At 56.4% G+C, this 26,234-nt stretch overlaps 1 protein-coding gene across 6 annotated transcripts; it reads left to right on the top strand.

The window, feature by feature from the left end:
* Nucleotides 1-874: 874 nt before the first annotated feature.
* Nucleotides 875-23,862, top strand: DAGLB (diacylglycerol lipase beta). Of its 6 annotated transcripts, none has more exons than XM_069569497.1 (16): nt 995-1,189; nt 3,072-3,223; nt 3,920-4,167; nt 8,358-8,678; nt 9,809-10,067; nt 10,719-10,841; nt 12,458-12,585; nt 13,748-13,874; nt 14,946-15,029; nt 15,477-15,554; nt 19,540-19,620; nt 19,706-19,833; nt 22,273-22,341; nt 22,426-22,498; nt 22,890-23,131; nt 23,244-23,862. In XM_069569497.1, the coding sequence occupies exons 3-16, from the start codon at nt 4,070-4,072 to the stop codon at nt 23,440-23,442; spliced, it is 2,010 nt and encodes a 669-aa protein (XP_069425598.1). In that variant the 5' UTR covers nt 995-1,189; nt 3,072-3,223; nt 3,920-4,069; the 3' UTR covers nt 23,443-23,862. The 6 variants fall into 6 exon arrangements, with proteins under 6 accessions (XP_069425592.1, XP_069425593.1, XP_069425597.1 ...); XM_069569495.1 differs by having other exon boundaries at nt 22,423-22,498; XM_069569491.1 differs by lacking the exon at nt 3,920-4,167 and having other exon boundaries at nt 875-1,189; nt 8,451-8,678.
* The last annotated feature ends 2,372 nt before the right edge of the window (nt 23,863-26,234 follow it).

Genomic DNA, 26,234 nt, shown 5'->3' with positions numbered 1-26,234 from the left:
AAGCTGATGGGCCTGGTCTGACGGTTCGTCGTCACTCGAGCTGCTCTAAGGGCAATGCACCGAAGAGGAGGAGGGGAAATAGGGCAGGGTTGGGGAGAGCAGTGGGGAGACCCGGTCAGGTACGCGATGAGGGGTGCTCGGACCCGGGCGGAGGGGAGCGGAGAGGCCGAGAAGTGGTCAGAACCTACGACCAGCTCGGAGGAAGGAAGGAAGGCAGATCAGGCTACTCCCCACTCACCAGCACCAAGCGGGCGAGTGGCTTCAGGCCACTCCCTGAACCAGGGAAGGTCCTAACGAGGAAATCCTAACCCCTGCCCTTGCGGGGTGGAGAAGGAAATGGCAACCCACTCCAGTATTCTTGCCTGGAAAATCCCAGGGACGGAGGAGCCTGGTGGACTGCGGTCTACGGGGTCGCAGAGAGTCAGATACGACTGAAGCGACTTGGCGGCGGCAGCAGCAGCCCTTGCGGGGGGCGGGCAACTTTGTCACAGCCTCGCAGCCCACACAGACGTGTATATGAGCTGAGCCCCAGATCCGCCACTAACTGCGGGGTGTCTCGGGGCTAACAAAGCCCTCAGGGCTAGCGCCGTGCTTCAGTTCGGTTCAGTCGCTCAGTCGTGTCCAACTCTTTGCGACCCCATGAATCGCAGCACGCCAGGCCTCCCTGTCCATCACCAACTCCCGGAGTTTTCTCAGACTCACGTCCATCGAGTCAGTGATGCCATCCAGCCATCTCATCCTCTGTCGTCCCCTTCTCCTCCTGCCCCCAATCCCTCCCAGCATCAGTCTTTTCCAATGAGTCAACTCTTCGCATGAGGTGCCCAAAGTACTGGAGCTTCTACTTACGAAAAGAAAACAACAGAAGGGACCTAACACATGCAGCGAGCCTATGAAGCGCACCTGCGCCCCGGGCCGCGCATCTGTGCAGGCGCAGAGGCCCAGCCGCGACCGCGCGGGGCTCAGTGCGCGTGCGCCGGGCCCGGCCCCCGTGTGCGCCTGCGCGGAGTCGCGGGCAGGCGGCAGAGTCGCAAGGGCTCCGGGCTCCGGGCTCCGGACGGCTGCAGGCGCCGCGGGCCGCTGGGCTTCCGTCCGCCATGCCGGGGATGGTGCTGTTCGGCCGGCGTTGGGCCATCGCCAGCGACGACTTGGTCTTCCCGGGGGTCTTCGAGCTGTTGGTGCGAGTGCTGTGGTGAGGACGCGGGCTCGGCGCGCGGCAGGGAGCGGGCCCGGGCCGGCAGCGGGCGGGGAGGGTGTCGTCTGCCCCGCGCTCGCATCCCTGGCCTCCTCCGCCGCCCGGGGACGTGGGTGCCGCTGCTGTCCCGGTTTACAGGCGGGCGGGCCGTGCCCAGGGTCACGGGGCGGGCCCGCCGCCAGGACGCCGGCGCTGTGGGGCTCGGGCGCCCTGCCTGGAGCCGCCGGGGCGCGCTGGCCGCCGAGGCGGTGGCCGTGGGATCTCCTCCCCCGGAGCCGGGCGCTGCCGCCTGCAGCTCTCCAGCGCTCTGCACGGAAACGCACAGCATCCCGTGTTTGCCGGACGCGAGGTTGGCAACAGTACCCTTCGTGCGCGGTTCCTGAGCCGGGCGCGGCTGAATCCCAGGACCGCGGGGGACTGGCACTTAACTCTCCAGTCTGTGGAATCGGGCGCCTGAAGTCTGTCCCTAAAGGGTCTGAGCAAAGAGTAATGCAGGAGACACGGGTTCAATCCCTGGTCGTGAAAGATCGCACATGTCCGGAGCAACTGAGCCCAGGCACCACAACTCTTGAGCCCAGAAGCTGCGTCTCCTAAAGTCTGTACGCCCTTGAGCCCAGTGCTCCGCCTTCGAGAAGCCATCGCAGTGACAAGCCCGCTCTAGCTGTAACTAGAGAAAGCCCACGCAGCCAGGAAGACCCAGCGCAGCCTATATATATATATATATCTGATACATTTAAAAAAAAGTATTTAGATTCTTTAGGGGAAAGAAACAACGTGAACTATTATGAGCTGCTGCTTAGTCCGTTTGTAGTTTTCAGAGCCCATCTTATCGAGATCATTTCGTTTTTTTTTCTAGACAAGGAGTTATAATGTTACAAAACTGACGAAAGCACACAGTTATCTAGTCCAGTTCCCCTTCTGGCCTTGAACCCCCTTAAAACTAGGTTCTTGCCCAATGATGCCCTCTTCCTGATTCTGAAATAACTCCAGTGGTGAGTCACCGTGGTCTTGGCTTGATTGCTGCTATCTTTCATTGCTCTGCACAGAATTGCGAAGTACACCCAGGAGCCCACAGTCCTGGTCCTTTCAAGTTGATCGTGGTCACCACCGAGACTTTCCTAGCTTGTTTCCCAACCTCTTGTTTTTGGATTATACACAGCCCCTTAGGATGTGTTTTTGTCAATTACATGTTAATACACAGAAGTAAAACTTGTGCTGATAACTGAACAAGCATATACTTTGTTGTTTTAGCTCAGAGTCACAATGGGGGCTTTTTCCCAGGAGTTTGCATTGAAATTGCTTGCTTATGGCTTTAACTGTGTTACAGGGACTTCCCTGGTGAGCCAGCTGTTAAGCCTGCAAGCTTCCCTTGTAGGCTCAGAGGTTCAGTCCCTGGTTGGGGAGCAAAGATCCTGCATGCCAGAATTTTTGGCAAAGCCAAGTAAATGAAGTAACAAATGTATTACAGCAGGCATAGAATAAAAACAATGCCATCAGCAAAGTATGAAATTCATTAAAAAAAGGAAAAAGAGCTGTACTCTTTAGTTGATTTAGTAAATCTTTTACTGGTGGTGGTTTAGTCTCTCAGTTGTGTCCAGCTTCTGCGACCCCATGGACTGTAGCCCACCAGGCTCCTCTGTCTGTGGGATTCTCCCGGCAAGAATACTGGAGTGGGTTGCCATTTCCTTCTCCAGGGGATCTTTCGCACCCAGAAATTGAACCCCGGTCTCCTGCGTTGCAGGCATATTCCTGACCAGCTAAGGTTCCAGAGTGAACCTGGCCCTGTTTGGGAAAATACTAACTCCTTTTACTTTCTTCCGTCATGTTTTGCAAAGTGGCTCCCTGGGTTCCATTTCTGAGCCTGCCCGTGTCTCGACAGGTGGGTTGGCATCCTGATGCTGTACCTCATGCACAGAGGGAAGCTGGACTGCCCGGGGGGTGTCCTGCTCAGCAGCTACCTGATTGTGCTCCTTGTCCTCCTGGCGGTTATCATAGGCACCGTGTCGGCCATCGTGTGTGTCAGCATGAAAGGTAAGGATGAGGCTTTTCTATTGGACACTTTTCTTTCTTTTTTTTAAAGCAGAGCTTTCCCTGGTGGCTCAGCTGGTAAAGAATCCGCTTGCAATGCGGGAGGACCTGGGTTCCATCCCTGGGTTGGGAAGATCCCCTGGAGAAGGGAAAGGCTACCCACTCCAGTATTCTAGCCTGGAGAATTCCAGGGACAGTACAGTCCATGGGGTCGCAAAGAGTTGGACATGACTGAGCGACTTTCACTTTCTTTTTTAAAATATTTGTTTAATTTGGCTGTGCTGGGTCTCAGTTGTGGCACTCTAAGAGCCTTAGTTGTCCCATGTGGGATCTAGTTCCCTGACCAGGGATGGAACCCGGAGCCCCCTGCAGTGGGAGCACGGAGTCTTAGCCACTGGGCCACCAGGAAGTCCCCTTCACCCCTTTTCATGGCTGAATGACCCTGCACTGAATGGATATACCATGGTTTACCCAGCCGCTCACCAGCTGGTGGGCGTTTGGGTTGTCTCCACGTTTTGGCTGTTACAAACAGTGCTGCTTTGAACAGTCGCATCTTGTCTTGACATAACCATTATGTTTTATTTCTCTTGGATGTGTACCTAGGGGGGGTCACTGCTAGATCATATGGTAACTGTTTAACTTTCCGAGGGACTGGCAGCCTGTTTTCCAAGCAGCTACACCATTTTTCTTTCCCACCAGCACTTCCCGAGGGTTCGTTTCTCTACATCTTCCTCAACGCTTATTATCTGACCGTTTGAGGACAGCCGTCCTAGTGGATGTGAAGTGGTACCTCGCTGTGGTCTGGAGTCCCTTTTCCTTGATGACTAATGATGTTGAGCCTCTTTTCATATGCTTGGTAGCCGTTTGCATATCATTTTTGGAGAAACGTCTGTTCAGATCCTTTGCCCGATTTTAAATCGGGTTCTTTGTCCTTTTATTAATGAGCTGTAAGTGTTACATCTCTGCTCTTTCCTGTGTGCGACAGTGTATTTTTTTCGGCTTTGCAGGGTCTTTGCCGCTTTGCGGGCTTTTCTCGTGTCACCAAAGTTGCGGTGCGTGGGCTTCTCGTCGCGGGGGCTTCTCTCGCTGCAGAGCATGGGCTCGCGGGCTTCAGTAGCTGCAGCACGTGGCTCAGTCGTTGCGTTTCCTGGGCCCCAGAGCACAGGCGCAGCGGTCATGGGGCGTGGGTTCGTTGCACTGTGGCTTGCGGGGGCTTCCCAGACCCGGGATGGAACCTGTGTCTCCTGCACTGGCCTGTGGATTCTTTACCCCTGGGCCACTAGGGAAGTCCCCAAAGTTACATCTCTTCTTAATAACTTCTTCTGTTACCGTTTTCTGCAGACAGTCACTTAACTGAGAATGCCTGAAAACGTTCCAAAGCCTCCCTGTCTCTTACTGTGGTTTGCAGGATGAGCTGAGCACTCTGCTGGCTGCTAAAGAAATGCATCAGTAAATAAGAGCTCATCAGTCAGAGGCAGGGCTGCCTGGCAGGCTGCCATCCAGCGTGCTTTAGGGTGTGTTCACTGCCTGAGTGTAGGAGAAACGCCAACAAGCGTGGATGATGGTGATAGAACTGGGAGGGAGAAAGTAGCCAATACACCCAGTGACGGAATCTAGGTCTCGACGTTTTCGAACCATAGACTGAAACTTAAAAGATGGTGGGAGATACAGAGAGAAATGGTAGCGGTGGAGTGTTTCAGGAGAACAAGACCGTAGGGTCCAGATGAGCTGGAAGCACGGCGCGTGGCGTGTCCTGCAGTAACGTGTAGACTGGAGCACTCTGTGTATTTTCACTTAGCTCTGAGAACATGGGCGCCTGGGGTCTGGATTGAAGGCGGCCCCAGTTGGACCCCTGGTGCGGATTGGCACCAGTGCCGAGGCTGAAGGAGAGGAGGGAGCTGGGACGTGTGCGACGTGGCTTCCGTGCTTGGAGGTTCTGAGTGCGGTCGGATCTTCTGAAAGATGGAGCGTGCGGGCTGTGTCCTTGTGGAACAGGCTGTGCCATCTGGCTGTCCTGTCTGCTCGCGGCAGTCTGCTCAGCGCGCCAGGGCGGTGGCTGTAATGGTGGGTGAGTGAAGGTGAAGGTTTCCCAGTCGTGTCCGGCTCTCTGTGACCCCATGGACCACAGTCCATGCACTTCTCCAGGCCACAAGACTGGAGTGGGTGGCCTTTCCCTCCTCCAGGGGATCTTCCCAACCCAGGGATCGGACCCAGGTTTCCCGCATTGCAGGCAGATTCTTTACCAGCTGAGCCACAGGGAAGCCCCGCAGTGGGTTAAGGATACGCTTTTCTTTTCTTTTTTTTTTTTTACCCCTTAAACGTTTTCCTTCAGAGATGTTTGGTGATGTCAGGGCACGTTCACACCGCATGAGGGATGGATGACCTCGTGCCCTGGCCGACCTGGGCCCAGCTCACCCGTTAGGGCTCGGCAAGCTTCTGCTGGGTGCGGGGTGTTACGGGTGGATCGCTTTTCCCACTGGCAGCCTCCTCCAAACAGAACCAGTTTTACTCAGGACCGCCCCCAACTGACTCCTCACATAGTGTCAGACGCCCACCCTCTGCCCCACACTGGAATGATCCTCGGGGGTCGGTGGTTGGTTCAGGACTGGACGTGCGACCTGGATCGGGCCCGTGAAATTCGGGGAGTTCCCTGGGAAGTTCCAGGACATCCTCCCCTGCTCGCCTGGGAAAGATCCAGAAGCGGCGTGTTGTTGTCCTTGGGAAGACGCAGGAATGAGCTGCCACCTCCCCTCGGGGCTAGGAGGGCGCCCGTGCCAGCCCTGCCCTGCGTTTCCAGTCCTCTGAGTCAGGACAGGTCCTGCTGGTTTTTAAACCAGCCTGAGTTCGAGTTTCTGATGCTTGTAGATAAAGATACCACAGCTGAACCAAAGATGAGATTTTATAAAAACATGTTAGTTTAATTGCCAATAAATAACATTGTATGCTTTATTAACAGTGTTACATAAATTTCAGTGACCAATACCGTAAAGTTAAGGGGGGGGAAAAAAAAGGCAAATGGGGATGATTCAAGTCAGATAAGAAGTGGAGTAACCATCCCGCCAACAGACATGACAACTGAAGGCTTTCAGTTAGATGAGCCATCTGGATGAAGTCAGAATTTCTCTTAGCAACGTGGGGGTGTAATTTCAGCTCATTACCTTAGTAGAAACTATAAGGTTTCTACTTTTGATTTGAAAAGCTCCCTGATGAAACCCTCTAGTTTCAACCATGTGGGCGGTTTAATTAGGGAAGATCCACCCTCATGAGCTTCCCAGGTGGCTCAGTGATAAGGAAGCTGCCAGTGCAGGAGCTGCGGGTTCAATCCCTGGGTCGGGAAGGTCCCCTGGAGAAGGAAATGACAACCCACTCACTCCAGTGTTCTTCCTGGAGAATCCCACGGACAGGGGAGCCTGGTGGCTACAGTCCATGGGGTCACAAAAAAGTTGGACATGGCGTAGAGGCTAAACAACCTCCACCCTCATGAATACCATGTTTTGACAGAAGGCCCTCAAGGTCAAGGTCTGCCCTTGGCCACATCTGGCTTGAGCTTGAGGAAGTCTTCCTCTCGCCCTCTGGGACCCAGGCCTGCCCTCTGCGGCTTGCGCGTCCGTGGCCCTGCCTCGGGAGGGGCAGTGGGGTTACCTCCTGAGACCGCATCGAGGCCATCTCGTTCGGGGATGCAGTCACACCATCCATTCTGGGCACTGGCTTCGTGATGCCCACTACAGCCCACTACAGGTCCAGCTGGCAGCTGACTGCCCCGAGGGGAGAATAAAGGTTGACATAAAAGCAGGATGTTTTCCTAGGCAAGCATGCACAGAAGAGGCTTTTTCCGCGTCTCCTGTTTTTTCTGGACACCTTGCGGGAACTCGTGTCTCCTGCCTCCTCGCCTCCGTCTCTGCACTTAGGCGGTGCCAGGGGCTGGGGTCCTGGGTCCGGGCGCGCAGCATCCGAGCAGCCCCTTCCTCGGGATCCTCGGCCTCTGGGGCGGGCTGTGAGCAGATCCTCCTTCCTATTGTCTCTCTGGTGGTTGGCTGTTGTTATAGGATAATTCTCTCCAGAGACAGGGCAGATTTCTGCAGACCTTCATTCCTTGCCCCTCAGGGAGAGAGGCAGCCATGTCAATTATCCTAGGACTTTCTGACTTTGTGGCCTCAGTGAGGCCTGATGGTGTCCAGTGTTCTAAAACGTGACCCTCAGTGATTCATTCTAGTGGAAGGTAGCTTTGGGAATTTAAAAGCTGTTTTCTTATCAAATTATTTTTCAGATCTTAGGGTTGTTTTTTTTTCCAGTTACTGCTTTTGTTTGAATCGTGTGGTGGTTTTGATGTTGAAATTGGTGAAGTTGTGAAATTCACAACCTCTGAAGGGGGAAAGCTGATGTTTTACATTAAGAGTTAATGATACTTGGGTTTATCTTACAAACACAGTTTTAAATGTTGTGTCTCGGTGGTGGGCATCCACAAGTGGTCTCCAGGTCACACTTGTTTGCTTCCCAAGAGTGATGCTCACAGGGCGCTCGCTGGCAAGGCAGAGAGCCTGGGTCGTGCAGACCTGGCTTTAGAAAGTGCTTGCTGAGCTCTGTGAGCCTCTGCTTCCTCATCCGTGAAGTGGGGTGGTGACTCCGTTGCAGTCGTCCAGAGGGTGGAGGTGTTTCAGGTGGGCGGTGTGGCAGGCGGTCCTGGACTTGCCCAGCTGTGAGACCTGGGTGACCGCCTAGCCCTGCTCGCCTGTGACAGCTCTGTTTCACGTCGCTTGTCCTGGCATAACTGTTAATAGAGCCTCATTTTGCTCTCAGAAGTATCCGATGTGGAACATGACTTTATGGCCAGTGTAGTTAGAAAACCCAGAAGTGTATTTTTTTTTTAATATTTATTTATTTTTGGCTGTGTTGAGTCTTGGTTGCTGAAAGCACAATCTTTTCTTGCGGTATGTGAGCTTACTTGCTCCTGGGCACGTGGGATCTTAGTTCTCTGACCAGGGATCGAACCCATGTCCCCGATATTGAAAGGCAGATTCTTAACCACTGGACACCAGGGAAGTCCTCCCAGAAGTGTTTTTAAGCCCCAGTGAGTCTAAGAAATAATTCTGAGGCTTTTGTCGCGCCTCCCATCCCTCACTTTGCCTCTCGCTCTCAGAGGCGAGCAGTGGTTCCCGGTTACGGGTAGAAACGCCGCTGGTGGGGAGCAGCCTGCACACCTGTGCTGCGGCCGCTGTGTTTCTGCCAAAAGGAGCCGCCCCGTCCCCTGGAGGCCAGCCTGGAGCGTGGACGTGCTCTGTATTCCAGGGACCATCTGTAACCCGGGACCGCGGAAATCCATGTCCAAGCTGCTCTACGTGCGCCTGGCGCTCTTCCTGCCAGAGATGGTCTGGGCGTCCCTGGGGGCCGCCTGGATCGCGGACGGCATTCAATGTAACCGGACTGTGGGCAATGGCATCATCGCGACCGTTGTGGTCAGGTGAGGTCCCGTCTCCTCCTGCGGGCTCTTGTCCGAGGTGCGCTCGAGGTGGGTTCCCTGCAGGTGCCCTGGTGGCGTGCAGGCTTCCGGAAGTAGTTAGACACGCGGCGGGGAACGGTTCATGGCCCAGCACACACTTCCGGCTGTAGTTCCCTTCCTTGCCAGCTTCCGCTTTTCTGCATGCCCTCCGGCCCCTCACAAGAGGGAAGAAGCCTGAGACCAGAGCAGGGCACCAGCGACAAGCGGGCCGAGAAGACGCACGGTCTCTTCGGCAGCAAAACTGCTGCAGAGCACAATCCCCTGGAGTGAGGCTTTTGCCTTTCCCAGCTGAAAATCGTACAGACAACCCAGACCTGCCCCGCGGGCTGTCAGTCAGGGTGGAGGCTCCCGGCACAGTCCAGAGCCTTGCACCTGAGGCCGCGGGCGGCCCTTCCTGGGTCACCTTCCTGGAGCACACACGCTCCTGCCCCCACGGCGCCCTGTGCATCGCGGGCAGCCTGGAAGTGTTGAAATGTACGGATGAAAGGGGTTCCCAAGTGGCGCTAGTGGTAAAGAATCTGCCTGCCAATGTAGGAGACTCAAGAGACACAGGTTCGATCCCTGGATTGGGAAGATCCCCTGGAGGAGGAAATGGCAACCCACTCCAGTACTCTTGCCTGGAGAATCCCATGGCCAGAGGAGCCCAGGGGGCCGCAATCCGTGGAGTCCCCAAGAGTTGGACGTGACTGCAGTGACTGAGTGCAGTGTGTGGATGAAAGCCATTCGAGCATGGCCCGAGTGCAAGAAGCTTGCTCTGGTTTTGCCGAGCAAAGCCCTGGGGCCCCGGGGAATAACCCCGGTCACGGGCAGGGGCTTCTGAACCTGGCCGCGGCTTTGTCAACCATGCAGCCCGCTTTTCCTTTTGTGGCTCAGGGGGCTCCGTCTTCGCCAGGCCTCGGTTGGCTGTGGGCTCATAAGGAACTTTCTCGAGGAACCGAGTTGCCCACCCCAGGCAGCTCCCCATCTTTCTTGGTAGTTGGAGCCCCAGCTGTCCCGAGGCAGGAGGTGCTCCCCCGGGAGGGTGCCCCAGCCCCACGAGGCTGAGGGGCTGCAGGACCTGGGTTTCAGCCCGCCCCCCCACCGCCCTGCAGCTGGCTCATCATCGCCTCCACCATGCTCACCATCCTCATCGTCTTCGACCCGCTGGGGGGCAAGGCGGCCCCGGGCGCCCCCCTGGGCCCCCAGCCCCTAGACAGCCGCGAGTCCAACCAGCTGCTGAGTGGCCTCAAGACGGCGGCGACCAGCGTGTGGGAGACGCGAGTCAGGCTGCTGTGCTGCTGTGTCGGCCGGGACGACCACACTCGCGTCGCCTTTTCGAGTACGGCAGAACTTTTCTCAACCTACTTTTCAGTAAGCCACTGGGGTCTGCTCCGTCTCCTCCTCCTGTTGCGTGAACGCTTCTTTGGGGCAGATGAGTTCTCCGCGTCCCAAGCCCATCTCCCTGTCGACAGAACGTAGCTCCCGAGGGCAAGTCCTCTGGGGGTGGGGGGCTCCCTGTCCCCACCCCGGGAGGAGAGGGTCAGATCAGGCCCCACAGACTGACTCTGGGGCTTTCCGAGTCTGGGGGTCTTTTTAGACTGGCCCTGCCTGGCGAGTGTGAGCCCAAGCTCGTCAGCCTCTGTCGTGGGCCCTTCTCAACAAGACCTCAGCATCTCGAGCAGCAAGGGTGTGAACGGGACTAGCATCATTTGTTACTACAAACAGGGCACGTTTGCCCGCTTGATGGGCATGTGTCATAGATTAAAAATAGCTGAGTCACTTAAGTGACATCTGAGAATCGGAATCAGTGATATGATTATGTCCTCGAGTGGGCTTAGTCTGAGGGCAGGAGAGGAAGAAACACCAGGTTCATGTGCAGGCGTCCTGAGAGGGAAGGATTTCCAAAAACACCCATTCACCTGTGACTGTGTGTGTGCGCGTGTGAGCTGTCCACCCGGGCCCTCGGGGACTTGTGGCCATTGCCACCGGGTGGGCACTGAGCCGCAGTGGTTTCCCGTCCAGGACACGGACCTGGTGCCCAGCGACATCGCAGCCGGCCTTGCCCTCCTCCATCAGCAGCAGGACCATGCACGGAGCCCCCCTGAGCCCACCGAGGTAGTCACCCACTCCCCGGGGCCCTTCCAGGTAAGCCCACGTTTCTGTTGGGTTGTGCCCTTTTGACATTCATACCTATTTGTAAATTAAAAAAAAAAAAACAACCAGTTTCGGGAACCGTTGATTGGCGTCTTGATGTGTGGATCTGCCGGTTGTGGTTTGGTGCCTGTCAGGCGAGGCCCCTCCGCATCCCCTGGCCTTGAGGTGGCGGGGAGCCGGCTCCTGGCCAGTCCACAGCCCGTCGTGTTTCCTTCCCCCCAGGCATTCTCTTTTAGGAAATTGGCTGTTGTCTGCACATCAAAACTTCCTTCTCGGATGGGACCAGGTTCTCCCAGAGCGCATGCACTCTCTTCTGAGCCTGGGGAGCAGTTCAGCTCTGGTGGTTGCTTTCCCGCCACAGATTTCTGTGCTTTTGAAAGAGAAAATTGCCCGAGGCTCATTTGTCTGTCTGAGCTGCTCTTTCGAGCCCCTGGCTCCCAGCAGCCCCTGTTGCTGCACGTAGTGTCCACGTGTGCATCCAGCAGGATGTGGAGTTGCAGAGTCACTAGGGATGCTTGCTGCTAACTCGTGCATCCTTCTCAGTGAGGGGTCTGGACTTGCTGGCGGTCCAGCAGGTAACACTCCGTCCTCCCAGCGCAGGTGCCGTGGGTTCAGTCCTCGTCGGGGAACTAGAATCCCACATACCACATCAAAGTGAGTGAAGTCGCTCAGTCGTGTCCCACTCTTTGCGACCCATGGACTGTAGCCCACCAAGCTACTCCGTCCATGGGATTCTCCAGGCAAGAGTACTGGAGTGGGTTGCCATTTCCTTCTCCAGGGGATCTTCCCGCCCCAGGGATTGAACCCAGGTCTCCCACATTGCAGGCAGACGCTTTAACCTCTGCACCACCAGGGAGGCCCACATAGCACAGCCAAAAAATGAGGGGGTTCCGTCTGTCTGTATTCAGGGATCAGTTTTTCCAATAGAAGTCCTCCAAGGTGTCTATTCCCTGAAGAAAGAAAGGGAAGAATCGGGAATTTGAGTTCAGGTTTAAGCTCGTAGCATGTTCTGCCAGAGATCAATCATCGAGGCCCTCCTGTGTAGCACAGGGGGCTCTCCTCAAAGTCCTGTAACACCCAACGTGGGGAAGGAATCTGAAAAAGAGTAGTGTGTGCATGCGTGTAATGGAGTCACTTTGCTATATACCTGAGACTGACGCAGCAGCGTAACCCAGCCACGCTCCACCGTGAAACGGGAGTCCAGGGCGGACAGGGCGCCGGCCCTCTCCGTAACAGGCTCCACGTGAAACGAGAGTCCAGGGCGGACAGGGCACCAGCCCTCTCCGTACAGGCTCCACCGTGAAACGAGAGTCCAGGGCGGACAGGGCGCCGGCCCTCTCCATACAGGCTCCGCCTTGAAACGAGAGTCCAGGGCGGACAGGGCGCCAGCCCTCTCCATAACGGGCTCCACCGTGAAACGAGAGTCCAGGGCGGACAGGGCGCCGGCCCTCTCCATACAGGTTCCACCGTGAAACGAGAGTCCAGGGTGGACAGGGTGCCGGCCCTCTCCATACAGGTTCCACCGTGAAACGAGAGTCCAGGGCGGACAGGGCGCCGGCCCTCTCCGTACGGGCTCCCCTAACAGGAGGCTGTTGCTCTGCCCACAGGAGGCCGATCTGGACGCAGAGTTGGAGAACTGCCACCACTACATGCAGTTTGCAGCCGCCGCCTACGGGTGGCCCCTCTACGTCTACAGGAACCCCTTCACGGGGCTCTGCCGGGTCGGCGGCGACTGGTAGGTCGTGCGAGGTCTCCACCTCCCTGCCGAGGTCGCTTGCTGCGGTGTCCGCCCTTTATTTTCTAAAGATAGTCACATTCCCCTTTGCTAAAAGCTTCTTCCTATTGTGAAATATCTCAGAAACCGCACACGCAGTCCTGACACGCCCGCGTCCTGCATCTGGAGCCCCGGTTGCAGCTCGCTCTCGCCCCGTGTGCTGTGTCGCTGCCTCTCCATAAACATATGCACCCCTCTCCCCGCCAAAGAAAACCATCAGAGGCTGGGTTCTGGACATCATGCCCCCCGCCCCCCCACCAGTTACCTCAGCTTGTGTTTCTTAAGAACGAGGTCTCTCTTTGACGTAAATTCCAGGACAAGTGTGAAATCCAGGAAGTTCACCATCAGCTGCTGCAGTCTTTCTAACTGTCCCAGTGGTCCCCTCTGTAGCACATTTTCTCTCGATCCAGGAGCGTGTGCTGCACTGGGCTGTCACGTCTCCTTAGCCTCCTCCAGTTTAGAGCAACTCCTCAGTCGTTTTTTCGTAACTTTCGTGATACCGACATTTTGAAAAGGACAGTCCCGTGTGTCGTAAGATGGCGTTCACTCTGCCTCTGTCTCGTGGTTTCTTCACGAACGGTTCAGGTTACATGTTTTCGGCAGGAATGCTCCGTGCAGAGCGTGTGTCCTTCTCAGTACCTCGTATCAGGCGATGATGCTGGCTTGTCCATTTCTGATGAGGTTAGGGTCTCTTTCCATCCTTGTTGGTTTATTTTTTGAATACGGGAAGTATTACCGTGGTTCCAGACTCTAGTAAGAAGCGTACACAATAAATATCATTTAAAGGCCGTTAAAGGGACTTCCCTGGTGGTCTAGAGGTTGAGAATCTGCCTTTCGATGTGTGGGATGCGAGTTCAATCCCTGGTGAGGGAACTAGGATCCCACGTGCTGTGGGGCAGCCAGGCCCCAGTGCCACAGCCAGAGTCGGTGCGTCCCAGCGAAAGGTCCCTCATGACAGCTAAGGCCCAGTGCAGCCAAATAAATGAGTAAATGTCTTCAGAAGGCTGTTAAAGGTTAGCCAGACGGAGTGTGAATACTGTGCGCAGAGTCCTCGCGTTTGCTAGGGACGGGCCGGCGGGCTGGGTCTCCCAGGCGCGGCCGTGACGCCTCTGCCCCATTCCAGCTGCAGACGCAGCACCACCGACTACGACTTGGTCGGAGGTGATCAGCTCAACTGCCACTTCAGCTCCATCCTGCGGACGACGGGGCTGCAGCACCGAGACTTCATCCACATCAGCTTCCACGACAAGGTAGAGCAGCCCGCGCCGTCCTCTGGGTCCTCTGAGGTTCTGGTGCAGGTTCCACACGAGTCCCCTGGGAAAATGTCGGAGACACGGACACAGACACGCGCTCACCCCCGAATCTCACGTGCTGCTTCGGCAGGTTCACGGGCACCCGTGGCACCCACCCAGGGTTAGCGTGATGGGGCAGACAGCTTCTACTGAAGAACCGTGAGCTGCACTTGGCGGGAGCCCCACACGGGTGCCGGGGCTTAGTCACTCACGTCTCTGGGTCTGGCTCCGTGCTGTTCATGCCAGGCAGCGGGCCTCCCACCCACCAGGCAGGTTAGCGAGCCCACAGGGGCCGGTCTGTCTGGTGCCAGGGGCTGTCCTGTGCTGCTTCATGGCTCCCTGCCTGTTCTGCAGCGGCGCCGAGAGCCCAGACCCTCGGGGAGCACAGCGGCTCATGTCTGCTGTTTAGGAGACTCTCCCGGGGAGCGTTCACATCTCTGGAGCCCAGGCCACAGCCATGCTGTGGGAGCCCGGCTCAGGAGGAGCCCTCGCAATGGCAGCACACAGACAGTTTGGGGGACCCCTGTGTACTGCGCTTGAGCCCGTGGGCTCCCACACGCCTGCACCGTAGACTCACCTGGGGCGTGGGAACATCTCACACCATGCTGCTGAGGTCAGAGTGCCCGGGGGCATGTTCTCACGTCACCGGTGAGTCTGCTGCCCAGCTCGGTGCGGCGCCCGGAGCCCCGGTGGTGACCACCGCTCCCTGACCAACGCTGCTCAGTGATCGCTGATGAAAGGGCCGATGGGCTTAAAGACGGCGATTTTCCACGGAAGGCTCTGTCTGCTCTGGGGGCTCTTTCAAGACGCCTCCACACTGCCCCACGTAGAGTCCCTCTCGGGGGAATCCGGGGAGGTGAGGTCACCAGGCTCCGACGCACAGCTGCTCCCCGGGCACAGGCCCCATCCCCTGGTGTCCCTAGCGCCAACCGCCTGCAGGCGTCTGCCTGTCCCCGCACCAGCGGGAGGAGCAGGCACTCGGGCGGACGAGGGGCCGGCTGTGCTGACGCCCGTCCTCTCCGCCCCCAGGTGTATGAGCTCCCCTTCTTGGTGGCCCTGGACCACAGGAAGGAGTCGGTGGTGGTGGCCGTCAGAGGAACCATGTCTCTGCAGGTATGGAGCCCGCCCACCCGCCGGGGAGAGGGGCGCGGGCGGGGCCCAGAGCCGGGAGATGGGAAGCCTCCGAGACAGCACCCGCCCCAGGGAGGCGCGCCCAGGCTGTGAAGCGGGCCCTTGGGAAAGCAGGTGAAGCCTTTTCCTTCTCACCGAGAAATGTGGAAAGTTAACACCGGCAGGCTGGAGCCGCCGCTCCCAGGGGAGTGCCCACTGGACTCCCCAGGCCCCTGATCAGGTGACCCTCCCCTTGAATTTTCTGCGCCCAAAGCCGGAAAGAACCCTAAGTGAAGTCATGCAGTGAAAGTCACCCCGCGCTCTGGGTGTCCGCTGGCCGACCCCGTGTCGCCCCCAGGCTCGACCGCCCGCGGGTCCCTCAGGCGCGTCCTGCCACCTGGCACGCCCTGCCTCCCCCGGCCGACGGCCTCTCCCCACACGCTGTTTCAGGACATCCTCACGGACCTGTCTGCGGAGAGTGAGCCCCTCGACCTTGAGTGTGAGGTGCAGGACTGCTGGGCACACAAGGTAGGGCCGGGGGCGCGTGGCCTGGAGCCTCCCGTCGGGGGCACTCAAGGGGTGGGGCAGTTTCCCCTCCAAGTCTCTCCCCTGAGCGCTTCCGGGCAGCCGAGGCTGCCGGTGCCCAGTGCAGTGCGGCGCGACCTCCCCGAAGCCCCAGGGGGTTCCTTTTGGTTTTTAAGACAAAGCAGCAGGTTCACAGCGACTGAGTGACTTGCCAGCAGCCACACACTTACTGGAACAAGCGTCAGAGTGGGCATCTGAGTGCCTCTTCCCCTGTAACTGAGGCAGTCCTTGCTCGGGGTGAAGAAAGCATCAGGGCAGCACAGTGCAGGCAGGCCCCCCACACCCCTCCCGAGAGGAAGACCCCCCAACCCTCCTGAGAGGAAGCCCTCCCCAACCCTCCCGAGAGGAAGACCCCCCAACCCTCCCGAGAGGCAGACTCCCCCTAACCCTCCCGAGAGGAAGCCCCCCCAACCCTCCTGAGAGGAAGCCCCCCCCAACCCTCCCGAGAGGAAGACCCCCCAACCCTCCCGAGAGGCAGACTCCCCCTAAACCCTCCCGAGAGGAAGACCCCCCCAACCCTCCCGAGAGGAAGACTCCCCCTAACCCTCCCGAGGAAGACCCCCCAACCCTCCTGAGAGGCAGACTCCCCCTAACCCTCCCGAGGAAGACCCCCCAACCCTCCCGAGAGGCAGACTCCCCCTAAACCCTCCCGAGAGGAAGACCCCCCCCAACCCTCCCGAGAGGAAGACTCCCCCTAACCCTCCCGAGGAAGACCCCCCAACCCTCCCGAGAGGAAGCCCCCCCAACCCTCCCGAGAGGAAGACCCCCCAACCCTCCTGAGAGGCAGACTCCCCCTAACCCTCCCGAGGAAGACCCCCCAACCCTCCCGAGAGGAAGCCCCCCCAACCCTCCCGAGAGGAAGACCCCCCAACCCTCCTGAGAGGAAGCCCCCCCCAACCCTCCTGAGAGGAAGACCCCCCAACCCTCCTGAGAGGAAGCCCCCCCCCAACCCTCCTGAGAGGAAGCCCCCCCAACCCTCCCGAGAGGAAGCCCCCCCAACCCTCCCGAGAGGAAGACCCCCCAACCCTCCCGAGAGGAAGACCCCCCAACCCTCCCGAGAGGCAGACTCCCCCTAAACCCTCCCGAGAGGAAGACCCCCCAACCCTCCCGAGAGGCAGACTCCCCCTAAACCCTCCCGAGAGGAAGACCCCCCAACCCTCCTGAGAGGAAGACCCCCCAACCCTCCCGAGAGGCAGACTCCCCCTAAACCCTCCCGAGAGGAAGACCCCCCAACCCTCCTGAGAGGAAGCCCCCCCAACCCTCCTGAGAGGAAGACCCCCCAACCCTCCTGAGAGGAAGCCCCCCCAACCCTCCTGAGAGGAAGACCCCCCAACCCTCCTGAGAGGCAGACTCCCCCTAAACCCTCCCGAGAGGAAGACTTCCCCTAACCCTCCCGAGGAAGACCCCCCAACCCTCCCGAGAGGAAGCCCCCCCAACCCTCCCGAGAGGAAGCCCCCCCAACCCTCCCGAGAGGAAGACCCCCCCGACCCTCCCGAGAGGAAGCCCCCCCGACCCTCCCGAGGAAGCCCCCCCGACCCTCCCGAGAGGAAGCCCCCCCAACCCTCCCGAGAGGAAGCCCCCCCACCCCACAGCCCCTCCCGAGGGGCAGCCCGCCGCCCGCCAGCCTCGGCACTTCCTGCGGCTGCTCCCACAGATGCGATGTCACCGTGCCCGCTTCTTGTTTCACTGTGACTGTCTGCTCTGGGGGGGGGGGGGGGCATGGGAGCTGCCAGCCCCTGGACCCACCATTTTACTGTCTGCAAATCTGCTTGCTTTACGTTCCTCACGTACGTGGAATTAAATTTGTCCTTCGTGACCGTCTTACTTCACTGAGCATAGGGTCCTCGAGCTTCACCCACGCGGTAGCGTGTCTCAATTCCCTTTGGCTGTCGTGAGGGACACGGCTGTGAACACGGCCGTGCAGCTAGCGGCCTGAGTCCCTGCTCTCCGTTCTGGGGGGTCTGTCCAGAGGCCGGGTGGCTGGGCCTCCTGCTGTTTCTCCATGGAAGGTTTCGAGGAACCCCCAAGCTGTCGTCCAGCACAGCTGCACCTTGTCACATCCCCGCCAGCAAACTAACGTGGGTTCCTATCTCCCCACGTCCTTGCCGAGACTTTTTTGATGGAGCCGCCCTCGTGGGGCGAGGTGGTGTCACTGCAGTTTCACTGCTTTTCCCTGATGACTGACGAGGCTGCAGATGGAGGGACTGCATGGCCCCGAGTGGTTCCCTAAAGGGCACCCCTGAGGAATCGGTGGAGGGCGCTGGGCTCGCGCTGTTCTTCGACGCTGGTGTGTGATTTTTAACCAAAACGAATTGCTCCTGTAGTAACCATTTTTTAAATAGAATGCTTAGTTTTTATAAAAGTATGTTACTGCCAGGGTGCGGCTGCTGGTAGTTGAGCCCCAGTGCCCTGTCTGGACAGCCTTTTGCCTCCCAGCGTTTTCTGTTGTTCTTACTGTTGTTTTGAGGTTTCTGGGGGGGTTTGTGTGTGCTGGGACACTCCAGAGAAGACCCAGGGTGGCAGAGGCTTTTGATTCTGCCGCCAGTTAGGAGCTTGGCGGTCCTGGAAATGCGAATTCTCTCCCTTTAACCCTTAGTTGTCTTTTTGCCCCTGAAGTTCACAGGAAAGTCCAGTTTGATTATTACTAAATGTGCATGAAGGAAAATAAGAAATTTAATATTTATTATAGAGACCCATCAACTAGCCAACTGCCCTCAGAGCCCGGCAGGCTTGGTGTCTTACCCCTGTTCTTCCAAGTGTTTGAGCCACAGACCCAGGCTTTGTGCTGTGACACTGAGGCCTCACCGGCTCTCAGCAGAGGCCACCTCCACCTTTTCACCCAGCGATAGCGCCTGCCCTCTAGCCAGGAGCACAGCTGCTCAGGGGCTGAGGGTGAGACCTGAGGTTCCCTGCTCTTGGCCTGGGCACCGGGTTCTGGCTCTGACGCTGTCCAGGCTGTGTGGCTGAACACCCTCTTGGCGTGTCACCCATAACACCTGTGCCAGGGAGACCCACCGCCAGCCAAGTTGTGGTCCAGACGCCATGTGACTCTGGCTGCCCTGGACAGACAGCTGGTGGGTGCCTAGCTGGCGGAAGTCGACCTCACCACGTGGCAGGCAGGGGAGGAAAGGGAGGCAGGCACGGTCCGGTGGCCCAGACTGCCTGGCTTCTCATAGGTGATGCCAGGGTCCGCGCTGTGCTCACAGGGCTACAGAGTCATGGACTCGGGAATTTGCAGTAGGTTTAGGCCCCAGCAGAAGAGTCCCATCTCCTGTGGTATTTCCCCCGCTTCACCCTGTCGGAGATCAGCCTGCTGGGCCTGGAGCCCTGTGCTCTCAGCTAGGAAGCATCCCGAAAACGTTTTTGGTTTACAAGGTTGTCCTTCCTCGATTGGAACTACTTAATTTTCAAGAAGTCTGTTTTGTGGACAGCTCTATTTGTTAGGAAGTTGTACTTTATTTTTGGAAATGAAAGACTGACCTCCCTAGAACTCCCTTCCAGTGGTTTCAGCGCAGCTTTTGCTGGAATAGTGGCTGCTTCGTCACTGTCTGTGACTTCAGAATTTTTTTTGCCATCATCTTAAAAGATCAGTCATTTATAATCTAAACCTGACCAACCCTGGGAACTTGGTGACAGTAAACTGTGGGACGTCCATACAGCAAAATGCTGTGCGGCTCCAGGAAAAGCCATAGAGACATCCACTGACACAGAAGGGTGTTCTTGAGGTCACCTCTTGGTTGATGGAAATACCTCTTGAGCCCCTGCTTCGCTCCAGGCTCCGCACCAGCTGCCAGGAACACAGCAGTGGGTGGTCGATGAGGCCGCTGGTCCCAGGGTGGCCCGTCCTGTCTGGGGGGAGTGTCACAGAGTGGGGCCCGTGTAGTCCTGCCACGCCCAACAGCCAACAGCTCCGTGTCTGCACTTTCAGGGCATCTCTCAGGCCGCCAGATACGTCTACCGCCGACTGGTCAACGACGGGATTCTGAGTCAAGCGTTCAGCATCGCCCCTGTGAGGTTTCGGTTCTTCCTTCCTTTCTTTGGCCTTCTCTGCTGTCTGCTCTCTCGGCCGTTACCCACTCTGCTCTCGCCCCCAGGAGTACCGGCTGGTCGTCGTGGGGCACAGCCTGGGTGCGGGTGCCGCGGCACTGCTGGCTCTCATGCTCAAGAGCTCGCACCCACAGGTCAGGTGCTACGCCTTCTCCCCGCCCAGGGGGCTGCTCAGGTACTCCTTTTCCTTGATAAAGGGTCAAACTGATACTTTGTCTGCAATTTAGTTACAATTTCTCATCCTCAGGAGGAGTTTGTGTCAAAGCATTGTTGGTTGAAAAAAGATGGGCCAGCCTTTCATGGGCCTCTTGGACCACAGCTTTAATCACCTAGATGGTGCAGTGTGAGACCCATTTTCAAAACTGAGTTGTAACTGGCATACATGATTAGTTATGGGTGTGCAGCACGATCAGATGTTTATGTATTGTGAACTGACCACAGTAAGTCTGGTTAACATCTGTCCTCGTAGTTACAGAATCTTTTCTTCTCTGTAAGGAGAACTTAAGATTTACTTTCTTAGCAGCTTTCAAATATGCAGGATGGTATTGTTAACTGTAGCAGCTGGGCTGCGCCTTCCCTCCCAGGGACTCGGTTAACTTTACAGCCAGCAGTACCTTCTGTCGCCCATCTCGCGCACCTCTCAGCTCCCGCCCTCTGCTGCGCCTCTCAGCCTCTGACAAGCAGCCGCCTCCTGTGTGTGCCTGAGCTTGGTTCGTGTTTCCAGTTTTCACACATAAGTGAGATCATAGTGTTTGTCTTTGTCTCTCTGACTTATTTCACGGAGCATACTGTCCTCAAGGTCCAAACATGTCCGCAAATGGCAAGATTTTGTTCTTGTTTTAGGTTAAGACAAAGTGCCACATGTTTATGATAAGCATTACTGGTTTTAAATACACACGAAAGTTGCTTACAGTGACACGCCTGTTGATTTTGAACAAAAGCAGCGATTCTTTTGCTTTCGTTGATTTTTAATGGGAGAATAATTGCTTTACAGCGCTGTGCTGGTTTCTGCCGTACATCAGTGAAGGGTTTCACTGTTTTTTTTTCGCTGAATAGTATTCCATTTTGTACACGCGCACGCGCGCACACACACAGCTTATCTGTTTTATGCAGTCATCCATTAGGGGGTAATTTGGTTGTTCCCATGTCTCAGCTACTATAAACAATGTACAGTGAATGCAGGTATCTTTCAAGTGTCCTTGTTTTCTTTGGATAAATACCTTGAGGTAGAATTGCTGGGTCAGTTTTTTGAGAAACCTCCAAATTGCTTTCCGTAGTGGCTGCACCAACTTATATGCCCGCCAACGTCATGCAGTCATGCCCTTTCCTCCACATCCTGGGCAGTGCTCATTATTTCCTGGGTTTTTTTAAAATGTATTTATTTATTTGGCTGCACTGGGTGTTAGCTGTGGCATGTGGGATCTAGTTTGCTGACCAGGGATTGAACCTGGGCCCCTCACATTGGGAGCGTAGAGTCTTAGCCCCTGGACCACCAGGGAAGTCCTTTCCCATGCTTTAAAAAACAGCTTTAGCACCTGTATACGTGTCTCTATATAATCTAGTTTGAATTTGCATGATTTTGAAATTTAGAGGAATGGAATTATACTTTTTTGTTACTTCCCTTTATTTCACATATTTGATGCCTCTAAAATGTTGTATAAATGCTCGTTACGTTTCATCACGCATCACAAACCATCCGTCTGTTCTGCTGGCGACGGACACTGGGCCGTGCTGGGCCCTGGAGTGTGTGCCAGCTCTGTAGCGGCTGCTCCTGTTCACACCCTCACCAGTGTGCACCGCTCTCCACATCCTCACCAACACTTCAGTGTCAGATGTAAGCCTTTTTCCCAGCCTGATGGGTGCACAGTGGCGTTCCATTGTTTAGTTGACCCTTCCATGACGAAGCTGCGTCTTTCCGTATACTTATCATCTCCACTCTCGTGAAGTTCCTTTCGTCCAGTTCTCGACGTACCTTATTTTTGCACTGTATATGGATCCAGTGCATCGGCTGCTCGTCGGCTGTGAGCGTGTGTTATAAATGCAGTCTTGCACACTGGCGTCTGTTTACTTTGTCTTCAGCTTATGTTCTTAACACTGAGCTGTCATTCCCTTGTGATTTTGGGGTCTTTCTCATTTAAGAAATCTGTGCTAAGCATGTAGAGCTCGCCTCCTGTCCTATCTTTTAAAAGCCTGCTAGTCTGGCCTTTCATGTTTATTTAGGTCTGTGATCTGCTCAATTCGGTGGTTTTGTGTATAGTGTGATTCAGTTTCATTTCCTCCCCTCGCAGCAAGCGCAGCATCTCAGCACGGTCTCACCAAGAACCCGTCCTTCCCTGTTGCTGACGCGCAGCACCATTCCTGCCCGTAGGAGGGTCCGCGTCCACCCTTCCCCGGCTTCCTGACTGTTGACACCACGCTGGGTTAAAGACCTTATTTATCTGCCCAGTGCTGACACCTAGGACTCTCAGCAAGTTGCTGTAACTGTAGTCTCGTTTTTCTCCTCCTTTAGAGGATGGAGAACAGAGTTGAGTTCTGGGGACACTGACCGCTCCCTGGCTTGGCAGTTAACTCACTTTCTCTTGGAAGCCTCCCTGAAGCACCTTTTTTATTTCAGCAAATCCCTTTATGAATACTCCAAGACCTTCATCGTGTCCCTTGTCCTGGGCAAGGACGTGATTCCCAGGTGAGCGTGCTGGCCGCCCCAGCTGGGCTTGGGCTGGCAGGGAAGGCCGAGTGCCAAGCCTCAGTCTGGCCTTCTGCTCAGCAGGCTGAGTGTGGCCAACCTGGAAGATCTGAAGAGGAGGATCCTGCGAGTGATCGCCCACTGCAACAAGCCCAAGGTAGCTCAGGGGCCCTGGGGCCTCCCCACCCGGCTGTCCAGCTGTCCGGGGCCTCCAGAGGATGTTGCTAATTCAGAGCCTTGCAGCCCAGGGCTCTTGATGCTGCTAGAAACTCCTCCACTCCCCTCACAGACCACAGACATGCCCGGAAGGCAGATGGCTAAGCAAGCACAGATTAAATTTTCGACAGAACCATCCCTGTTTGGCTGAGTCATTTGCTCTTTGTCATCTTTAGTCCTGTCCTGACAGCATTCTGACGCCTTCAGTCCCACAGCTCAGAAAATAAGGCTGCCAGAGTTTAAGAGGCGCTGGTCCTGCTGTGCTCTGGGCTGTCCTCCCGCGTCCCAGGGGGTCTCTGGATTCACACGGGCCACCCCCCATCTCTCCGCAGTACAAGATCCTGCTGCGCGGGTGCTGGTACGAGCTGTTCGGAGGGAGCCCCGAGGACCTTCCCACCGACCTGGACGGGGGCGACCTGACGCAGCCCCTCCTCGGGGAGCATAGCCTGCTGGTGCATGGGTCCCCGGCCTACAGCTTCTCCAGCGAGTCCCCGCTCGAGTCACCCACCAAGTACCCGCCACTCTACCCTCCTGGCAGGATCATCCACCTGGAGGAAGAAGGCGCCTCAGGGAGGTGAGTGTGGGCACCCCCACCCCTGCGGTCGTCAACCGCCAGCGGCAAGAGGCGGCCCGTGGGGTGGCTGGCGTGTGAGGCGGCGCTCATGGGGTCACCTCTCCTCCTCCAGCTGCTCCTGCTCCCCTGCTGCCCGATACACCGTGAGGTGGGCCCACGAGTCAGAATTCAGCAGAATACTCATCGGCCCCAAGATGCTCACAGACCACATGCCAGATGTCCTGATGAGAGTCCTGGACCACGTGGTGTCCGACAGGACCGCCTGCGTTTCCTGCCCGGCCCAGGGAGGCTCCAGTGTGGACCAGGCATGATCAGGGCGACTGAGAGCTGCTTGGACCGTGGACTCCGCTGGGGTTCCTACGAGGCCAGTAGGTGGATTCCTATCGATCAGAGGTCGAGGGTCTCCTCCGTGACTAATTTGAGAAGTACTTTTGCTCACAGTACTTTTGCTCACAGTATTTGCAGACTCAGGAGCTAGGAGAGCACTGAGGTAATGGGCAGGTGTGCAGAGAGCTGCAGGACACCCCTGCCCATAGGCCTGCCGATTCTGGGAATCAGGTTTAAGACCCTAATGGATCAGTAAGCGCCTGCCCCTTGGGCCACCTTTTCAGAGACTGGGTCCTGCCTTACGACTGGGTAGATCAGCCTGTGGGTAGTTTTACCAGTCACGTTTTGAACATGTTTTTCTGTCCACTATCAACACCACAAATAAAGCCTCCAGTTTTCTTGGAGCTCTACATGGCATGGGCATCTGACTGTACCCCACCCCTGACGCAAACTCCATGAAGTGGCAGTAAGCGGACTTCTTTAGAAAGCACACACCCACAAGGACAGGGGACAGAACAAGGAGATGGCCGGGGGTAAAGGGACTTCTGGGTGAAGTGGGAAAGACGGAACCAACCTGTCTACAAAGACGCCCTGGCCACCTCTGCCTGGGGAGGAGCGGACGGTGGGGGCCAGCCAGAGGGACAGCAGGAGAAGCTGGCTGGCCCGCTATGCGGTCGGGGGCCCTGGGTCAGCGCTCCTCAGTGCCTCCCACTCGGCTCCCAGAACCTGCAGACCTCCAGGGATGCCCCCACCCTCAGGCCAGGCAGCTGTCAGAGGCATACCACTCTGGCTTTTGAAAACATGTGAAAACTCACGTGGAAAACTTAGACTAAAATGTCACGTAACTTTCATTTCTAAGTGTAATCTCTGCACACTCCCAGTGGCACAAAGGAAAGCGATCCTGGGCCTGAGCCACCTGCGTGCTCGGTGTCAGATCTGCTGACAACTTTCACTGTCCAAGCTCGAGCTGGGGACTGCCCAGCAGCCTGGGGGACAAAGGACGAGGGAAACCAACCTGGGCGAAGCTTCAAACCCTCCTGGCTACAGCCTGGGAACAGGAAAAATGCTGCAACCACAAAACTGATCCACAAGCTGGAAAGTGAAAAACACCTCCTGGACAGAAGAGCACGAAAGATGGAACACCTGAATGAGGGGAGATGGGCTTCCAGACAGAGGAGCCCCCCGAGCACAGGGTCAGGAGATAGAGGCCCACCCAGGACGCAAAGACACAGGCAGACCCCGTGAGACACGGAGACACACACAGTACCTCGCCCTCCAGAGCGAAGGCCAGAGGTGACCAGGGGGAAGGGGGCGTGCTTTAAAAGAGTCAGAAGATGGGCTTCCCTAGTGATCCAGCAGCTAAGCTAAGACCCCGTGCTCCCGGTGCAGGGCCCAGGCTCAATCCCTGGTGAGGGAACTAGTTCACACAGGCCGCAACTAAGAGTTCCACACTGCAAGGAGGATGTCCTGCAGTCTACAACTAACCCGGCAAAGCCGAATAAATGAGTTTAAGAAAGCCAAAGAGATGTTACTTTCATCCTGGAATTGTAGATTCAACCAAAAAGTATCCAGGTACAATGAAGTTTTTTTCAAAGATATAAGAGCTCAAAAAATAGACAACCCACATATTTCTCAAGAAGCTCCTAGAAAATCCATCAAGATGAGAAAGTAAATTAGGAATGACCCCTTAGTCAAGATACAGAAAATAAAAGAACAGTGAGAGAAGCGGTGGTCAGAGGGCTCCATCCTCTAGGGAAATGAAAACTGATGGAACTTCTGGAGAGATCCAGATAACTGAGGGAGACATCAATGTTAGATTATCAGGTACACAGGAAACAGGGCAAACCAACTACCATCCCTAAGAAACCAGACTGCAGCAAAGGCAGGTTCTGTCACCACACGGCTGCGCGTCTCCGTGGCCGGGGCAACGCAGACACCTGGTACCAGCGCCAGCCAGCAGGACTGTGTCGAAGGAGTGGGAAAGGTGTGTTGAGGGTGGGAATGTCACAGGTGATGGCTAGAGCCAAAAATACAAGGAATAAGAGCACACGGGTTAACCTGAGCCCGGGGGAGGGGAGAGATGGAGGTGCCATCAATCACCAGCGGCCAGGGAGTGAACTGAAGCCTCCAGAAAACCCCAAGGGGCCGGTTCTGGAGCACTTCCCATCCGTGAGCCTGTGGAGCTGTGGCGAGGGCACATACCCTGCCCTTCCCCCGCACCTGCCCCTCTAAGGCCTCTTCCATCTGGCTGTTCCCGAGTTACATCCTTTTATGATAAACTAGTCACCTGGTGAGAGAGAGAGCATAGGATGTAGACATACTGTGGAGTCTGAAGTAACAAGAATTACTTAAAAGAACTCAAAATAGACCCCTCTGGGGAGGGTGTGAAAAGGAAAGACTAAACTGTTTTTGTAGCAAACCTTTAGATGTGGTCTTCAAACTACATTATTTATCTTTGATTAAAAAAATAAAGAAAATTTTAAAAATCACTTCTAACATGCACTGTTGATAGTGTCAATCTAAGTTCAGGCTCCAGGAAGGATGTGACAGTCCGTCAGTCTCCACCTTACCCAGCTGCAAGCTTGGTTTCACCACCAGCATCTTCAGCCCAGAGCTCTGGCCCGAGACGCCACCACCCGCATCCCCGTGTGGACATCGCCCGGGTCTTGCCGGCCTGCACCAGCTCCGAAACCGAACATCCCTCAACAGCCCTTGTCTGCTGGCTGCTCCATCTTCTCCCCGTGGAGGGACCACTCCCTGTCCCCCCAGCATGAAA

The sequence above is a fragment of the Ovis canadensis genome, chromosome 24, assembly GCF_042477335.2.
Source record: "Ovis canadensis isolate MfBH-ARS-UI-01 breed Bighorn chromosome 24, ARS-UI_OviCan_v2, whole genome shotgun sequence".
Lineage (NCBI taxonomy): Eukaryota > Metazoa > Chordata > Mammalia > Artiodactyla > Bovidae > Ovis > Ovis canadensis.
Note: the sequence above shows the minus strand (reverse complement) of the source record. Positions and strands in the feature narration are given on the sequence as shown.

Excerpts from the sequence above, each read along its gene's own strand:
- DAGLB (XM_069569491.1), top strand. The coding sequence starts at position 890 with ATGAAGCGCACCTGCGCCCCGGGCCGCGCATCTGTGCAGGCGCAGAGG. Across the intron at positions 15,030-15,476 it reads GAGGAACCATGTCTCTGCAG|GACATCCTCACGGACCTGTC; the intron begins GTATGGAGCCCG and ends ACGCTGTTTCAG. Across the intron at positions 15,555-19,539 it reads AGGACTGCTGGGCACACAAG|GGCATCTCTCAGGCCGCCAG; the intron begins GTAGGGCCGGGG and ends CTGCACTTTCAG.